At 40.4% G+C, this 18,969-nt stretch overlaps 1 protein-coding gene across 2 annotated transcripts in view; it reads right to left on the bottom strand.

Moving 5' to 3' along the window:
* Positions 1-18,969, bottom strand: part of LOC114874744 (protein O-mannosyl-transferase TMTC1-like) — a 147,899-nt gene that overhangs the window by 74,626 nt on the left and 54,304 nt on the right. For both annotated transcript variants that reach the window (XM_029184325.2, XM_029184324.2), the window contains exon 2: positions 12,680-12,857. In XM_029184325.2, the coding sequence (XP_029040158.2) occupies positions 12,680-12,857 (178 nt within the window). The remainder of the gene's footprint in view (positions 1-12,679; positions 12,858-18,969) is intronic.

Genomic DNA, 18,969 nt, shown 5'->3' on the forward strand with positions numbered 1-18,969 from the left:
CATCAAAGTTAACGAGCTATTCAGGCAACACTAATCTGGCACAATGTGTAATAAAACTTGATATTATCGAAGATCGGAGAGAAAGTGGACAGGAAGCGGTATCGGGAAGAGACGATGGTTGATACGTTCGCCAGTTTGCTCCAGTTTGTACTTAGCTCAACTCCATTACCATCTCACTCGTTCAAGAGTTCTAATTGATTATATGAGGTGGTAGTTCCGCAGGAGTTCGCTCGTTACTCCGAGGTGGATCATCCTCTTCTTCCGCTACTGGTTTCCGTCTCAACCCGCCCTTCTTCGTCGTTCTCTTATACCTAGTCACATTCCTTTCACCTTTTCCAAAGTCACAGGTGCGTGTAATTAACTAGACCATTCGAGGCACCATCGGCTGAGAAATTCCTTTGATTTCATTGGAAATGCACCTGATTTCTCTTTGAATGAACGATTGTTTTATATGGAATTTAGAATAAATTGAAATCTTACACAGAATTTAATAGAATTTTCGACGTAATTAGCAACTGTAATTACCTCGGTTAATGCCTCTCATATTTTCAATATCTACCGATGAATCTATCACGTATCTGTGTAATCTATATGATATATACATGTACACATATAATATATGTGGTAAATCAGGTTAACCGCGTAATATCAATATTCCAGATAATTAATTAATTTCCTGGTATTATACGGATGTTTGCGTTAATAATTTAGAGCGTCGAAGAAAAATGGGTCATATTCTCGTAGAAGTAAAATAAAATGGAATGGGGTTAAATAAATGGAGTTTACTCATAGAATGGGACTATATTAAAAAGAAAATAAGAAGCCAGTCTCGAGTGAGTTAAGAAAATTTAATGCATTATTCTACCGAAACACTGAATAGAATCTGTTGTGAAAACAGAGGGCGGCAAGAGAGTGATAACATAGATTATGAAAGCAGTAAACTCTTCTATTACCCCAATCAAAAGGAGGGTTGCCCAACAGCATTTTTTTACCCCCCGGTTCGTGTAAGCAGCAAAAAAACAGTCCCGCCCACGAAATGTCGCGCTTAATTTATCTTGAAACCCAACGCGATGGATAAAGTGGTCGTTCCATGAACCGTGTCCCTCGCGACTGAATCCACCCTCATCCCCTGTCCTCGTGGCATTCTTTCGTCTCCAAAGTATACATATACATATACCGATACGGTAACGACGTCGTAACCGTGAAACGACGTACACACAGTTCACTTTCCTGTCTCCGTCTAACCATAAATGAACCACAAGTAACATTGGGATGCATTAACATAAGGTGTACGAGTGTCAAGAGGGAGATGTTGAGGGAAAAGAAGCGAGCCTACGATTACCTTATCACGGTATACGACCATTAATAATGGACAAAGGGCGGGGGAAAAGCGATTTTAACGGCGTCTGCTACTGAAGAAGTGTCCCTTTGTTGAGAAGTACAACGCACGTATGATAAGCGTGATCCTTTTTATAGCGTTATCTGAATTAAGTATACGAGCTTTGGGTTTCGTTTGATAACATAAATATGAAAGTAGGTTAATTTTGAAAATACACCAAAATTTGCGCAGAAAGGGAAATAATAATGATCCCGGAGCACACCATGCCGTGAATATTTTAATAACTCGAAAAGGTAACGATACGAGTTTCAACTAAGTTTCGTAAATTATATTTCCATTAAGAAATCCTTAATTTGTAATTCGCGAGACAGGAAATAATGACTCGAAGCAAGTAGACATAATTTCCGAAGTATTTCTAGAAGACAATTTGCACGAGATGGTCCAAGGGGATAAGATATTTCAGTATATTTCATTAATTAAATTTCCGTACCTTCATTTGGGATTCCCTGTACCACCCAAGGAGACCGAAATCCTTCATTTGTATCTCGCAACACGCGGAACGATGATCCGAAGCAAATAGAAATTATTCTCAAGGTGTCTCTCGAAAGCCATTTCCAACGTGTCGTCGAAGGATTATAGAGAAGTTTCTATGAAAGAAAACACGAGAAGAGAAAGATTTCGCTGTACGTGATAAACGTTGGGACATTAGAAGAGGAGGTGGAAACATTAGCGAGTCGCGTGATTCGCGGTTACGCGTTGCGGCAATCCGCCGCTTTAATATTATAGCAGTCTTTATTAAAGCACCATCTTCTTACAAGCTGCCAACTCCATTCCGGGAATGTAACCCTGGCAACGGTGTCGTTAAATTCCCTCGAATTTCGTCCGCGAAATGGCAAACGAAAAGACGGAAGGACGGCTCGGAATACCAATAATCCTTGCTACTACAACAGGCTTATTAAGGAAGCGACGCTTTGGAACGTGACAATATCGTCTACTTTCATCCTCGCCTGCTCCTATTCCGCTTTATATCGTGATAACGACGCTGTTAACCCCGCTTCAAGCGTGAAACGGTAATGGAATGGATGGTTTGAAAGAGAAAGCCACCTGGTAATCTTCTTTTCTCCCTGTTTCCTTATTTTCTTAATTACGACTTTTATCAGTATCACGGTCCAAGACTTAATGATCGATCGATCGATTGTACTTCTGATGCACGGCAGCTGCTTTTCTCATAAATTGAAGATTAATTGTTGATATTGAAAATCCTTTTTTATCGTCCATCGTTTAACACCATCATTAACGCGTCAGTTACAGATCCGAACTAATTTCAACAGCTCTTAGACATTCTTTTCTGGAATCTGATAATAGAAGAAAATGTAACATCTGATCAACTCTTTCTAGTGACACCATATTCCACTTGGAATTTAACTATCAGAGACGTTTCGTTAGATTCGAGCAAACCCCTTCCCTCCTTTCCCAAGTAGAATCGATGCGATCCCATTTACGTGACGAGGATAAATCTTCCCTGGGAATATTATTATCGACAAAAATGCCAGCCCTTAAGAGGCATTACACTCTCCCAACGTTTCCATCCCACGACATCTGCTGACGTTACATGGAAATCGCTTGCTCGCTGCAAATAGCCGCCGCGAACGATGCGCTAAATCGCTTTTCACGATAATCGAATAGTCCTGAATATCCTTGGCAAACTTCCCCTCTTTCCTCCTCCCTGCGTTGATAATCGGTTCGTTAAACGCGGTAACACGATGCTCGTTCTACCGAATGCTCGTTAAAAGCAAATCAACCTGGTCTCTTTGTTTCCGCTGCAACTTTGTTGTTCGAGTTCAGGTAATCTCCTTTAAAGAAACGTCCGGCCGGTCGGGCAGAACGCACAAATGATCATCGATTCTCTTCTCTATTTGTCTCCAATTAACAATTTTGCAGATAAACGAGGTCAATGATTCGAGAATAGTTATATTAAAAATTTAATCAAGGACAAGCTTCCATCCGCATATTATTTGGACACGCACAGATGTATTAGAAGCTTTCGATGTATTCGAGAAGAAAGTTTTGCAAGCTGCGTTGCGAAACGCTTGGAGAAAGGCCTTTTTGATGGAAAGGAAAAGGTAGAAATTGTAGAACGAAGAAAGAAAGCGAGTGGTCGCGTTGGCAAAGCCCTTTGCCCTAGTAGAGTTGGTAAGCCTCTTTTCTTGCAACTTGCATAAAACCGTTTTCCAACCGCAGTCAAGACTGGCTTCCACGGAATTTCCTTCTGCGGCCAACTAATGCGCCGTTTCAGACACTCGTCGTGGTCTCTTCTGCACACCCGTATCATATAATTATGATCATTTGTCGAAAAAGACAGTCGTTTAATATGAACGTCGCGTTTCTCATTGTCAGTCAGTCACCGGCAAACCGAATCAATTTTCTATGACGTTGAATCGCAGACTGGCGGAAAAGTTGGCGTGCGATGCGCAGAGAATCTATCACGGCGTGTGTTATCAAGCAGAAATTGTTATCTGCGACTCGAGAATACTCCCAGTAACAACTCAGCCATTTACATACCGTCGTGATAGCGGCTGAGTTATGCCGACTAATGCACTTGTCAACTAATGCTTTCGAGTTGCTCTAGATAGTCGGGCTTACCCTTTAACCCGTGCCCTATCAGCTCCTTCGGGATAAGGCGAATTTTAAACGCGCTATCAAACAGTATCGGAGGAAAAAGAATGGTAATGGCCCCGCCACCGTTTCAAATGTTATGGGATTACTTTGATAGTTTCACCCGAAATTGAAGCTTTTCATTTCGCTCGGTGAAATCGAACTGGTCGATCGAAACTATTACGTCCGTGGTGTTCGAATAGCGAACAGGAATTTAAAGCATCGATCCCGTGGATCCCCATGAAAAATCTCCCTTTATTCTATCATTAGGGGATTAAGTACAATTTCGATCGGAAGTAATAGCAAATATATTGAAAATTTATAAGAAAATCTTTTAAATAACTTTTTTAGAAACTAATTAGTTATCGAAGAAATGGTTCCAAGTTTGAATAAATATTTATAATACAAAGTTACTTGAAAGATAAATTGCCGTACCCTATTTATATTCAATCGTCATTGTTAGTAGAACGGGAACAGTATGTTATAGTATGACGCAAGTGGAATAAGGTCAGTATTTGCCCAGACAAATGAAATAGGGTTAATATTTGGTCAGGAAGATCCAATACGATAGCACTTCGCCGGGCAAGTAGAATAGGTCAACGCTTGGTCAGACAAGCCACGTAACGGCACGTATTACGCTCCAGCGATCATTACAAATCAAAATCACAGATGCAATTGATGTAAAATGTAGCAAAACACAAAGAATTCGTCTACTACGATCGATATATTAATAATTTTATAGTACCACGTTGAAAGGGGATTTAAAGCGATAGCAAGTTCTGACCAGTAGTTCGTACGATGAAGTTCGTTTCGGGAATAGGGCAAGATATTTCATTCGGTGTCTCGATGTCGATTCAAAGGAAAAGAAACGCCGCGACGGCAAAGACGAAAAAGGAAACTTTCGTTCACGAGAAACGAGGTTACCTCTTCTGCTTTGAATCGAGTTCGCGCGCGAATCGTGCACAGATTGCGCTGACGGCCTCGAATTCCGTCAGCATGAATATTTCACCGCAGCATCTCGGAAGCTGGTGCAACTGTATGTAAAAAGCGGAGACAAGTTTTTGCCGGCGACAAGGAAATGCTTCTGAATCAATTATGTACGTATCTGCAGTCGACTGTGATAGAAGTGTGTACATGTGAAAACTTTGTTGTCTCTTCCCAAATGAATCTCAGATTCACGATCATGAGATTCTTGGCGAATTACGTTCTAAGAAAAACTTTTCAAGATTTAAGAGCGTCGTGGAAGCGCAGGGATCGCGGTGGTACGCAAAATTCTTTTCTTCCCAACGAACGAATCGCCATTGTCCTTTTCCCTAGCGATCTGATCGCGGAACAAACGGTGCTGGGATTCGACGTGTAAACGATATCACCGCCTGTCCATTGTGCCCCGCCGATAATTCTTTCCGCCTGGTCGCCGAGGAGCCGAGAAACTTTTCGGCTTCCGTTTCGGGGTCGGCTTCCTTCCTCCATAAATCAGAGATAAATCACTTTTAAACTCGCCCTGTTAGCTCCAGCTCGTCGTCGACTTGGCCAGCCCGGTGTTCGCGAATTCCCTTCGGGAACAGGAACCGGATCGATGGCCCGTGAGATAATGAATATGTCTCATGGACCTCCTTAACGTCCGTCTACTTCGCGCGAACCGGCTTCTTTCTTAATTAACATAATTCGATAATGACCCGAATCACATTTTGCACGTTTGGCAATATAGGTCACCGATGACGCCATTGCTCAAGGTACCTTCAATCGACCTTGTTACCGTTCTCTCTTACCACCGGTACACTGCCGGAACTCGACAGAATCCTGAATACAAGGAGGCGAGATCGAGCTTCGCGAAAACGTGAAATTACTGGGAATGGGAGAGAGCGAGACAGAGTAAGAGGAAGTTGGTGTAATTTGGTTCTTAAGTTGCAGGCTATGTTTCAGAGGTAGCTTTGGCTTCATCTTCTTTTGTTCTATATATATAAAATTAGCATACCGTGCGTAATTAAATTTTCTCGAGTAAGTCATCAAAGTGAATACCTTCTTTCGGAAAGAAACTACCGTAGCTTCAGCTTACTCCATTATAAGGAAGACAATAGATTTGAACCAGTTCACCGTGGTGCTTTCGTATTATTCAGCAAAGAGATTCACATTAATGAAAAGAATATTATATACTGTATAGAAAGGAAGAAAGTTTGAAGTTTATTGCTTGAACATCATTTTGAACTTCACTAAACTGTATTCTTGAAGTAATCTCGCTAGCACCGCCATTAAACATAGAATCCACGCTTTGGCGATTGTACAGCGACGGTACCGTTTTTACGATCGCTGGTCGCCATTATTGCCCATTGCACGCGACGATTTCACGCGTGTGTTGTTTGCGACAAAACGATTTTCCATCATAGTCGTTTTAGAATGGTCATTTGAAACCGCGAGGAAATGAAGAATTTTTTAAATAGAGTGACGAGAGATTAAAATCCCTAACCATACGGAATGGAGCTTATCGGCAATAAAGCTGCAGAAGGTGGGATAATAGTCAAGAAAAGTAAAGAATGATCGTGAAAAGATTTTCGAAGACATATGAGTAGGATAACCTACGGTCGTCCAGAACTATTCGTAAATTACTTGGTTAATGTATGCCAAGCCGAAAAGTGGTCCGTTAATTTAACTCGAGGACTCCCCATTATCCTTATCGAGCTGTGAAATATCGTCGTAAGCGTCGCAGTTCACGCGATTATTCGGCAAACAGTAATAAGAAGGTTAACGGGAATACAGAGAGGCAACATCCGTAACGATCCTCGATTATCCGGCAAAGCCTTGTCTAATTGGTAGAAACGGGCAGGAGTGTTTTCTGTCTGGCGAACAATTTCGCGAATACCCGTTACGCGGAAAGGATTAAAAGGATAGAGGCGAATCTTCAGGCGTCTCTGTCGAGGGAAACCGACGAAGAAACGTATCTGTATTTTCCGTTTAATTATTTTCGTAATATGCCAAGGGGAATTTGAAATTTCACGAAATGTTTACGTTTATGGAAGATTCCGTTATTGCGAGCAACGAGAACAATTGCACGAATGCTAGAGCCTCTAACAAACGTTCAAGCAAGTGAATATTTGAGTTAAGAACGATACATCTTAGCTTATCTACTTTTCCAGAAATTAGTAAGGATTTCTACAAAATTTCGTATAACTGATGGTATCTATATTTCTTTGCAAAACTTGCTGAACCAGTGTTCGAGAACGCGATTACTCTCTTCTGAAAGGATATTTCAGACACATCGATCTCTCTATATTTTTAGTACAAAGAAAAGCTGGCACCTCCTATAATATTTCCAGGCCATCGATCGCATTTCTAAATCAGAATGACGCACTGCATCGCACGCGTATATATCGGCGACGGCCTACTTTAAATTCGACTTCTATTCACCCCTCTATCTCTCCCCCCTGGAACTCGACTAAAAGTTCCTTTTAACCCGTGTAGCCCGGCTTTTACCGGATATACTCGTTCGATGATGTATGATAGTTTGAAAATTTCTTGTCCGTGCTCGTCTAGTCGCCTCGAGGGGTCTTCTCGATCTTCGAGGAAAAAGAAAACCGGCTTCATGATCGACATCAACCCCCATGAAATTCCTGCCCTCTCTCGCGTCGAATATTCTTCGGGATCCCTCGAGCTACATCAACGTCGTCGATGCGTCCTGTCGCTACATTTAATTTCCATCATCCTCCATTTTTGTCTCGATGACACGAAGGGCGTTCGCGAAAATAACCGAGCCTGGTGTTTCAACGAAGAAACGGGGTGGCTCGCGATTTCACGAATGATTTCACGGGAATGCGTATAACTCCGTGGAAAAGTGGAAAACGTTTCGCGTTCCTCGCGTCGAGTTTTCTTCAGGTAAAAGGGAGATTCTGTTCGTCGAGATTCGTCCCAGCACACCACCCCCCATCGCCACCCCCGTTCGCCAACACGCAAACATTCCGGACCAACGATTCGCGGAACGCATATTTTCTTCCATTTCTCGTCTTTTCCTCGGTTTTCTATCTTAAACGGGATTCTTCGAAACGAACGAAAGGATTGAACAATTTTTCGAATTAAAATGCTTTCAAACCATTGTTATAGGAAAATATAATCGTATATTTTATGCGGTTCGCAGTATATTTTTAGTTGAATAATATTGAAGTTGTGGTAATATTTGAACCACGGTTCGTTAAAATAATTTTTCAAACAGTTATTTGATTAATTCTATCAATACGTCTGTCACAGAAATAAATTCCAATTCGTTATAACTGAATAACAAAAGTGAAAAAAAAAAAATGATTGCAGCATTGTTACGACTCGTAATTGATTTATCACAAACTGCTGCGATTTTGTTCGCAAACAATATTTATTAGTTTATCACTTTGAGTGAAAATTAAAAAATTGTGCATGCAAATATGCATACACACCTAATGATTGTTTCATTATTATTTTTTATTCTTTATAATTCTACTGCAAATTCGATGTCTTCGACAACAAAAATTCGTACAAGTAGCCACGTATCGAGGAAAATCGATGCAGCCAATTTCACGTGCAATTTATAATGGGAAAAAGTTGATAGCCAGAAGCATCGCAAGAAACTCGAGAACGAAAGAAGAAATTCAAAGAGGGTAGTAAGATGTTATCGAATAACCAGCATATTTCCATTGTAACAGAAACGGCAAAATGTAAATTGATGCAAATTGCTGAGAAGTATCTTTAAGAGTCAACGAGAAACAAAATGGGTAAAAGGATAGCATTAAAAATGTTTAGAAATTACCTATATTATTGAGACTACTGTTTGACGTTAGTTTCGAAAAAATTACAATCGAAAATATTTGAATTATACGCGTATCGACTAAATCTTAACTCTGTACAACTCTCCGCAGCTTTGCATCGTGTTTACACGCAACGTGTATAAACTTGCGATAAGTTAGCTGAGCGTTGTTCAGGGAAATGTTTCAAAGTTCAGCCACTATATACCGGCTAGCAGAGCACAGTTTGGACGTAGTTTCAATCTAGTTCGATCTTTTAAGCTAATCACTTTCCCGATTTAATTCTCTGTTCGACACAGAAGTAACTTTCCCATTCTCAAACTGGTTGATTATTTCAGTAGAAATAATAGATACTTAATGCAGGACGCGATATCGGTTCGATACCGGTCCAGTTAGTAGAGCAGAAAAGCTAATCCAAAGGCAACGATTCGAAGTAACGGTGAAGGAAAATCGATCGACGAATCTTTAATAGCCAGTGTTTATAGTTAATACTAAACTTCTCAAACGATCTCCGGTATGTTTGAGCAGGAGCGCTCGCTCTGTCGGGCACGAATCAGGGCTGCGACTTTGATTGCAAGCTCTGCCTAAAGAGTTACGTACATACGCCCGCCAATTACGGAAATATTTCGAGTCTCCTTTAAACTTAATTTTCCGTCTCAAAGTCGAACGGCACAGGCAAAGCGTAAAGTGCTTGAATAGTACAAAAAGGATGCCACTTTAACGTCACCTCTAAGACGCATGAACATTCGTTGACAAACCACCAAGTACCATTAATGGAATTTACCAATCCTTTCTCGGGAAACTTGAATCCTACTTCAGACTACAGAACAATCAATGATTTTTACCTTTTCCGACGGTAATTGAGTAGACGATCATTTTTCTCGGCCTCAACGACTTCCACCAAATGACCGTCTCGAACGTGCAATTTCATCCGTATCGAGAAGCATTCGGTAAACGCGGTATTCGTGCACGATTTATCAGAAACGCCAAATCTAGTCGTGCACACGAATCAACGTGAAAGCACGTGCGGAAAGGCTTTTTAAGAGAAACACGTCACGGTATACGGCTGCGAGTTCACTTTTCTAAGCAGGCGCAAAGAACTGGTGAAACGAACAGCACCGTTCTCCGTTCCGATACGATCAACCGGTTCTCTTTTACCGATCAAATTGATGGCGAGCAGGTGCGAGAGGAGGGAATGCTGACCCGATTAACAGTTTCGACGCTAGTGATAACCGATCGATCGTGAAAATTCGCGGGTTTCGATGAAGTCCAGGGACGGTCGGTGACCCTCTTCATCTACGTTCGAGGCCACTCCTCACACTCTCTCGTCGCTTCTCTTCCGAACCGGTTCATCCTTTGTTCCGCAGGGTTTACACTGGAAACAGCCGCTTCACTGCTGTTGTACTTAATTAACGCGCTTCCTTTCAACGCTCGGTCGAGGGCTTAATCTGACAGGCAGCCAGAAACCGGCCGGTGCTTTCACCGCTTGATCATTTCGGCAAACACCGGCAACGCAAACTGATTCGACAAGGAGCACGTCCGCCTCGTTGTCCTCCTCGATGGTTAACGCGTCCGGTAGACAACAGAGCGTCGTGACGCATCCATCCCCGTCGAAAAGGCGAATCCAGCACGGAATCGGCACAAAGAACCCATTCGAACAACCGGATAAATGGGCACCGCGATCAAAACGGCCACCTATGCCTGGTCTTTCAGCCGCAACCAATCTCAAACCCTTTTCCGCTCTGCATCGTCGCATCGTTCAACTTGATTAACGCTTGCCTCGCTTCCCTCTTGTTCTCATCGACGATTCAATCTGAACAGGGTTTTAATGATTTCGGTAAACAACGCCTGCTACGACAAACAAAGGGAGATTCTGCGTCTGTTGTCGGAGCAGTGGTTGAATAGCAATATGATGAGGGTTACCGATCAAATTGGATGCAACCTATGACAGCTGCATTTCAAAACTCGGATTTCAGGCGGGAGAAAATTTGGATTACGGCGAGATTCTACTGGTACATTGAAAATTGTGCGAGTTATTAATCTTCATTCAAATGTAAAATGATTCTATTTTAAAATAAATCCATAATGTACCGTTCCAATTCCTATAACCTTCATTTAAATCCTCTAATAATAATCCTTTTAGCAGCTAATAAATTAAGAGTATTAAAAATAATGTATCACCGAATCCCTGTTGAATATTTCGTCTCCATTGTGCTCCAGAAATTTCACTGTACCTGTATTTCTGTCGGCGATACATGAATTTTTAAATGGAAGCTTTGAGGTGATATTGTAAGACGTTGATAGAGCGTGGAATGAGTCACGACATCGCCTTCAACTTAATGTCATAGCAAGTTACTACCGTACGTGCATGTCCGATTTCTTTATCCATGAACCTTGCGCATACCGTTGTAATAACACCACCGTCTACACGTAGTGTACACACGAACACGGAAAGCACGCGTGCACCCAGCTGATGTAACAGGATTCAGTGCGTGACCAGCAAACGGACTCGGGCATGTAACGGGCAATCCAGTCGGTCGGATAATCAATATCGTGCACAAACGGTAATTCTTACTGCAAAGCTTGTGTCTTACGCTAATGACACTCCCTCGGAAAGTTTCGTTTCCAGAACGTAATGTTTCAACAACGAGTTTCTGCGTGAGCTTCATCATTGGAAAACTCATTACCCCGACTTTTTTCCCTGCTTTTTTTCTTCTCTTTCACGAGTTTTCCTTAGTTATTGGAGAATCTCAAACTTCGTAAAATGCAAATTCCAACCCTCTTACCGCAGCAGCGTAGGAATCGCGTTCTATTTATTTTGTACAATTTCGTGAATATTTAATTTTTAAAGCATCCGGCCATTGAGGAATACAATTTTTCCATCAAATAGAGTTCAAGTTTAAAGTTAGGTCTCTGAAAATCTTAGAATAAATTTCCATCGTCCAAAGAATTTCTATATTTAATGTTGTAAGAATCTATCGAATCTAAGTGTCAATTTCAAAAAGATATATTAAACTCTTCGATATTAATGATCTGTACCGTCAATTTCAATTTATTACAATTTTAGCACTCCATTAGCAAAATTTTAATTAAACGAAGGATGGTTCTAGAAATATATAATTGAAGTACCCAATACTTTGATTCATCAATTTTCCTTCTAAGCGTTACATTTGATGCGACATGGGACACGTTAATTAATTGAAACCCTAAAATGGTGCAACTCAATGTGCATCCTTTTGATTGTCCTTTCTCAACCCGTTAAGCCCTCTTTAAACCTGTACCGTCTGAAATAGCAGATAACCGACAACAATGACGAGTACAATGTCAGTATTATACGCCGAGCCTGCGTAGATTCGGTAAGCAAACATTATAGCCGATGCCAAAGTTCATTGTTCTTGTGTACGAAGGGACGAGACGTACAAGAGACTTGCCCCTCAATCGGCTTAAGTTTGCACTCACACGTGTGTGAAAATTTTCGATTAATTTCAACAGTTAATCTCCGGAAATTAATAATTTACAATACCCGTGGAGATAATCCGTGTCAAACTAATCCACTTTCTATTCTCTTAGCTTTACGTTTACACTTCCTTTCGGAATTTACAACTTTTTCGTAACTGTACTTCGGTTTTTTAATGGGTTGTTAGCCCTTTGAGGACGGAACACTTCTAAGCTCAACATTCCATACGCGGCGAATACATTTTATTTAACGCCTTGAACGCAACGAAAAAGTCGTCGAAAGTTTCAGAAGGGAACGATTTTATCTCCAGTTAATTTAGCGTACCATTTTTATGGAGATTCATTGGTATAAAGAAAGATTCGGAAGTATCTAGATGCGATATTTTTTGAATTTGTCAAGGTACTTAGTTTAACCCCTCAAGAATTTTGAACTATGGTACACGTTTGTGAGGTCAGATTTACTCACCGCTTCGGTGTGCACAGGATGAGCAGCAAACAGCAAGCCTGCCAGGGCAGCAAATCCTGGACGAAGAGCTGCCACCACTAGGCTCACCCTTGTGACCAAAACGCATGCAATAGCGTGCAGGGCAATATTCGTCGCATGGTACCAGCTTGGCGTTAATCCTGACATCAGATAGTTCAATCTGAAAATACAAGATGAAACTGAATTGAAATTCATTCCGGGATATCCGTGCAATATACGTGAACATTATAACGGAGTACTGAATATTAATATCGCAAAAACTATTTAATATTAAACTGTACGTAATTCCATATGTTATGATCATTTCATGTAAAGCTGATGCGCATAGATAACGAATGAAAATTATTAAGTTTCTGTATCTGAAACGAGTTCTGGATTAAATGAAGCGATCACTTTAGAGCACAATTGAACAAGGTTGGATCGATTTTTGGTGTACAACGTGAGAGCGAAATCTTGTCTAATTTCAGTCGTTACTCGTGCCAAAGCATCACCGTGAACGGTTAATTTCGTTTGACGTTATTGGACGGTAATTGAAATCACCGGCTCCTCGTAACGTAGCTCCGAATAAAAACGGCGAGTTACAGATTGTCCTTAAATAATTGCATCAATTCATGATTTATTTATCTTCGGAAGCTTTTAATGGATACATAAATGACTACTTCAAATGCAATTTACTACAATTTAAAACACGATTTTTAGGCCAGATTTCAACAATAATGCAGTTTGTTTCAAGCTCTTGAAATAACGTTTTGTTTTATAATATTTTCAGAATATGTGCAATTATTTCACGGGTGATGCTTGAAATTTAACACTTCATACGGAATAATTTCATAAATTTTTCACGCAACCGCGGATAATTTTTACTGGGATTAAATAGCTTTTGTTTCATCCCCCGGATACCTTACTCCTCGTTAGTTCTTTTCATCGACCCTTCAATTCGTGCAATTGAAAAACAATGAGCGCCATCGTCTTCCCATTTGTAAGTACAACGGATTTGAAGTTTTCAGGAAAATCCGCTTAAGTCGAGCAAGATAATCGGATTCCGCAATAGTCCGCTGTTCATTCTTTTTTTTTTTTCTTCCAACCCCTATTCACCGCAACCGGTTATACAATTTCTTTCCTTCATTTTGTTTCTTATCCCGGAGAAGAAAGCGACGCGACGTCCCGAGTATCATCGTTTAATGAAAGCACATTTCCCGCGAAAGTTCGTAGACGTCTCTCGTTTCCCGGCTATCGATCATCGAATGCTTTATTTCCTTCGATAGACACGCTCGTCGATATTGCTCGAACATCAATTCCAGTTACGGAGGAAACGATAGGAAGGAGGAGGAGGTGCGAAGACGATGAAACGGGTGACGACAAAGGCGGTGAAATGGGAAAAAGGAAGTGGAAGAAAAATAGGTGAGACAAGCGAGCCACCATCAGGAGGAAAACAAACAGCGTAGCTGCTGACGCGGGCCGGCAATAATTTTGAAAGTCTGCCGACGGCATAAGTTCGACGCCCCTGGCGGCAGCCAACTTTGGCCCTGTTCCAGGTGTCAAGGATCTTGGCCGACCGGAGGCGTATCCCATCGTCTCCTTGGCCCTGGATCAACCAAAGAACTTGGACGCGTCAGTTGCAAGTTTGTACGCAGATTTTACCGCCTAGCTCGATAAATCTTTTCTCTGTTTATGGAGATTGACACGTTGCAGATATTAAAAGACGACTAGTAGAGACTCGAAAGATACTCTTCGGGTGTTTTACCTTGCTCATTGATCTGTCGTACAACGGGAGATCTTTAAAAATAAACTCAGTCGATAAGTTTCTCACCCCTAAGGAAAGAAGAAGATTCGAAGTAGCTTGCAACACTTGCCAGACGTTTCATAGAAATCTTTCTCGTCTAACTTACTCGGAATTTATTAATTCTGTGGAGTTATTTTCCAGGCCCATTTACCAAGTGACGCTAATGCATGGACCGTGTTACTTATCATATAAATAGAAACTACATTTCAAGCCCCAACTAACGCTGTTACTTGTAACATCACGCGCAACAGATCTGTCCGAAGATCAGGCAAATCTCTTTGAACATAAAATATCATTTCATGAATAAATCCGTTTCTGAGCAGGCTCATTCTTGGGGATACAACGATAACCCAGTCGTGTATTCACAAACGGATGCTCTCATTTCCCGCATTCACCGTATGTATTTAACAAACGGAGACCGACGACGGTGCTGAAACATTTCCTAGACGCAATCTCGTCTCGCAAGGCGCTAGGGTGCACTGGAACTCGCGCTCTAAACGGTATGAGGGCTGCATATTTAGGATCTTCCTGTTTGCACTCACAGGACTTCCTTGGCCATGATGCATGAGTCTCCTGTCGCGTTGTTACACAAACTCCATATTCTGAGCTACCTTCTATTTTCCTTGAATGTTTACAGTATCTGTTGTTTAAATAAAATTATTCGAATTCCTTTTCAAAATTTCATAGACAATCGAGTTAAATTCTCTTTTAGATAATAAAACGTGTCTATCAAAACACGATCATACATTCTTATTCGAAATGAAATATCAAGGTTTAATCTGGTGCAGATTCTACGTTACCGTCATAGAGAACGGAATTCGTCTATTAAAGTGCAGCACGCAAATCGACCGAATCCTAGTATCAGTCCAACGTAACGTAGTTCGTTCTGATTACTAGGATATTGCATCACCGTGATGTATATCGTAGTTCTCTTTAGGGTACGATATTCGTTCAATGTCCAATTCCCCGTAAAACGTCCAGGGAATCATGCTTGCGGTGACGTATGTAATTATGTCCCAGCTGCGCAGTCGTGTAAAACAAAACGAGCTATTACGTGATTTGACGTATTCCCGTTAATGCTCTGCCACCACTGGTCAATGTTACAGGTTCGATTAACGATCAATGATCGTGTATTCAGAATGTTCAACTCCTCTTCAAAGTTATGATATTTAATAGAGAAACGTGCAGGTTAAACAGCAATTTTTCATCTTCAATCGCAAAACAGTTACAACCCGTTGAAATTGCGTGACTTTTAATCGCATGAATTGTACGACAGATTTTCAAGAATCTCGACGATATTTGCCGCGCGTTTCCATCGATCGGCGTCAAGCTGTAAACACGGCCTAACTTCCTGGCTGGTGGTAATTTAATCAAATCCTTAATGTTTGTCCGGACGTTTTAATATTTCACGGAAAACTATTCGGTTAAGTTAGCTCGTTCGAGCAGTAAAAGTATGTAAGGCTCGTTTGTCAACAAGTAACGGCTTCGAAGCACGAACCACGGAAGACAGGCTGGCCTGGCTTACCCTGCGTTTAAGAGGATGTCAGCTTGAAACAAAGCCGATTAAGCGCTTAAGACCAAATCGGTTGAATGCCTAATTACGCCGTGAATGGTGTTCAAATAGATTCCTCTCGCCAGCAATAATAGGATCCCTCGACAGTTTTTCGTTCAAATGAATTCGTATCCACCCTATAGCGACAGAGATTTCAGTATTTATTATATAGCTATATAACTCATTTAAATAATCAATATGGAACTCTGAAATTGTTATAAAACTCCTGAAATACCAAAATGTAGAACGTATACTGATAAATAATTAATAAACCGATATCGCGATAACATGTATCCTAATATTTGCATTAATTATGAATATGTATTTATCGAATTGCCTTAGTTTGCAATATGGTTAAAAATAAGAAATTGGAATGTTTTTCTGCTCCACTGAATAAAGATGAAAATTTTTCAAGTTTTACTGTGTCTTCTTTAAATATACATTGCTGGAATTAATTCTTTATTCTTTATTTCATATTTCTGCAGTAAATGCGCCTGGCAACACGAAACAACGCATGATGTGAAATAGCCAATCATAGAATGAAAGGATATTCAAGGAAATATTAATTTTTGTAATATTTAGTTTACCTCCTTTGATATGTTGAAATTGTAATTTTTATTATATATTAAAAGTATGGTTGTAAATGATCTTTTTACTGATTTTATTATATAAACGACGCTCTAAAATTAGAAAACAATGATTAGAATATGAAATATAAATGATTATAAATGCGAAATTCAAGTAAAAATGTAAATGTCCAGAATTAATTCCACGTGTTCCTTTTTCCACCCACAGATTTTCAGTATTCCCGTGACGTTCACGTTGACATTTTCGAAGGAAGAATACAATATGATGGACTAAAACTGTTATTTGCGAGCGACCGCAGCGAGACCTGATACTAACTGTCTGACCGCAACTACCCTCTTACTACTGGCTAACCACGACCGGTTCTATTACTACTGTTTGACCATGCTCGCCGGTAACTACTAGCCGACCACTGCGGCCGATCGATACTTATTCCTGCTCTTCCGTCATGCATTAACGCTTCCGTGTTTGCTGCCAACACGTATTCGTATCAGGACCGAAAAAACTTTTGCTTTGAGATACGAGCCTCGATTACTCTTGACGTTTCCTCGAAGCCGTATTCGCAACACCCGTCTGTGTTTCAGTAATGAAACTTTGCGTTTGTAACATTTCGTATCACGGGAAGAAACAAAAAGAAAAAAAAAAAACGGATCCTAAAGGAATGAAAAATTCAATCGCGAGAGAAATGAAAGAATTTGAAAGAAAATTTTCAAAAAGAGAATACCTTCCGAACACTTTCGTTGCAAATTGAAACAACTGTTCTCTTTTAAATAATGTTCATTGTCATCTTCACTATTTTGCAGCTTTTGTGTCTGCAGAATTGATTGATTTGAAATGAATAATCGCAGACAATTCAGATCAATCTGCCATTCTCCTTCTTTTTATTCTCTTATATTCACTCGAGGAATTGTCGTGAACCGCAGAACACGATCACGGGACATTCCTATTCTGGTTAAATCGTGAGCGGAATATGGTACTAGGGTCAGGATACCGGTTACTATTCTCTGGCGGTGTTTCAGTGATTTAAGGAACGAACCAGCTTCCCTTGCTTCTAGTCACGTATCAGCAAGAAAGTGTATGATGATATATATCGCTAACATTCACTGACTTCGATCTTACTTCTTCCCCTGCGAACTGTCTTTAATAGCATTTTCATAGTGGAGCATATGTTCGGCGGGACAGTTGAAAACGAACGAAAATGTTATACTACTGTGACTCGAAAGTCATAATAATATTTATGATAAAATTTACAACGTTTAAAAAGCAACGAATTGAAGCCACCAACATTTAACAACGAGTTGTAGAAAATTCTTTTGTTAATACAATTTCGTCTGAAAGTCCTGTTCATTGTTCTCTTCTCGCGAGTAAAAAAAAAGGGAGGAAAGAAGTCCATCTGACTCGATAAATATTACTCAGAGTGAACACGAGGGAATTCCAGCGAGCAATTTCGTTTCACAATAAGCAATGCAGTTCATTCGCGACTACTATAGGACACAATGAATGCGCCTCGTTATTTCATGAATCGGGAAAATCACGGGGAGAACTTAACCATTGTTTAGAAGTCTTTTTCCGGGCCAATTAATTACGAAAAATATAAACCTCAGGCGGAACGGCAGGGGGTGGAGAAGGAGAACCGCAGGATAACGTGGGCAAGACGCAGCGAATAAAAACCCTCAACGACGGTAATAATGGGAGTAAGGGAGTGAGAAGGAAATAAATGGTTGAGGGAAGGTAGTCGTGAATTTCATTAAGAGAACAATAGGCTAAAGGGACGAAATTCGTCGGGCGGACGAAAAGCCCGTGGTTACATCGATGTTAATTGAGTGCTAGAAACGAACCATAAATATTCCAATAAAAAGCCTCCAAATATGAATACACAAATTGTCAGACTTTAATCCATCCACTTAATTGTCGCTGATATTTTACATAAAATTAAAACAACCGCTTAAAATTAATACTGAAAACTGTAATTAGAGAAATGGTATTTATTCAACCAGTTTGAAACCTCATAACGATTTTTAAATTTTACGAGCTTGTATCGACTGATCAGTGTTATTTAAAAAAAAAGAAAAAAGAACAAACTATCGATACTGAAATTTCCCAGTGACGTGCATAGAGCAACTCCACAACAATCGGCACACAAAGTCGTGAAACACCGTACGCTCGGTGCAGCACTTTATCAAAGGCTATGTGGCAAGGCATCGATTCGAATCGATCGAATCAATACACTGACGATCCTTGGTAAACCATCGCCGGGGATAACCATTCCTCTTCTATTCTTTTTTTTTCTTTTTTCTTTTTTTTTTTTTTTTTTTTGTTTCGTTCGTCATCCCTTCACATTCACCATCCTCT

This window comes from Osmia bicornis, chromosome 4 (genome assembly GCF_907164935.1).
Source record: "Osmia bicornis bicornis chromosome 4, iOsmBic2.1, whole genome shotgun sequence".
NCBI lineage: Eukaryota > Metazoa > Arthropoda > Insecta > Hymenoptera > Megachilidae > Osmia > Osmia bicornis.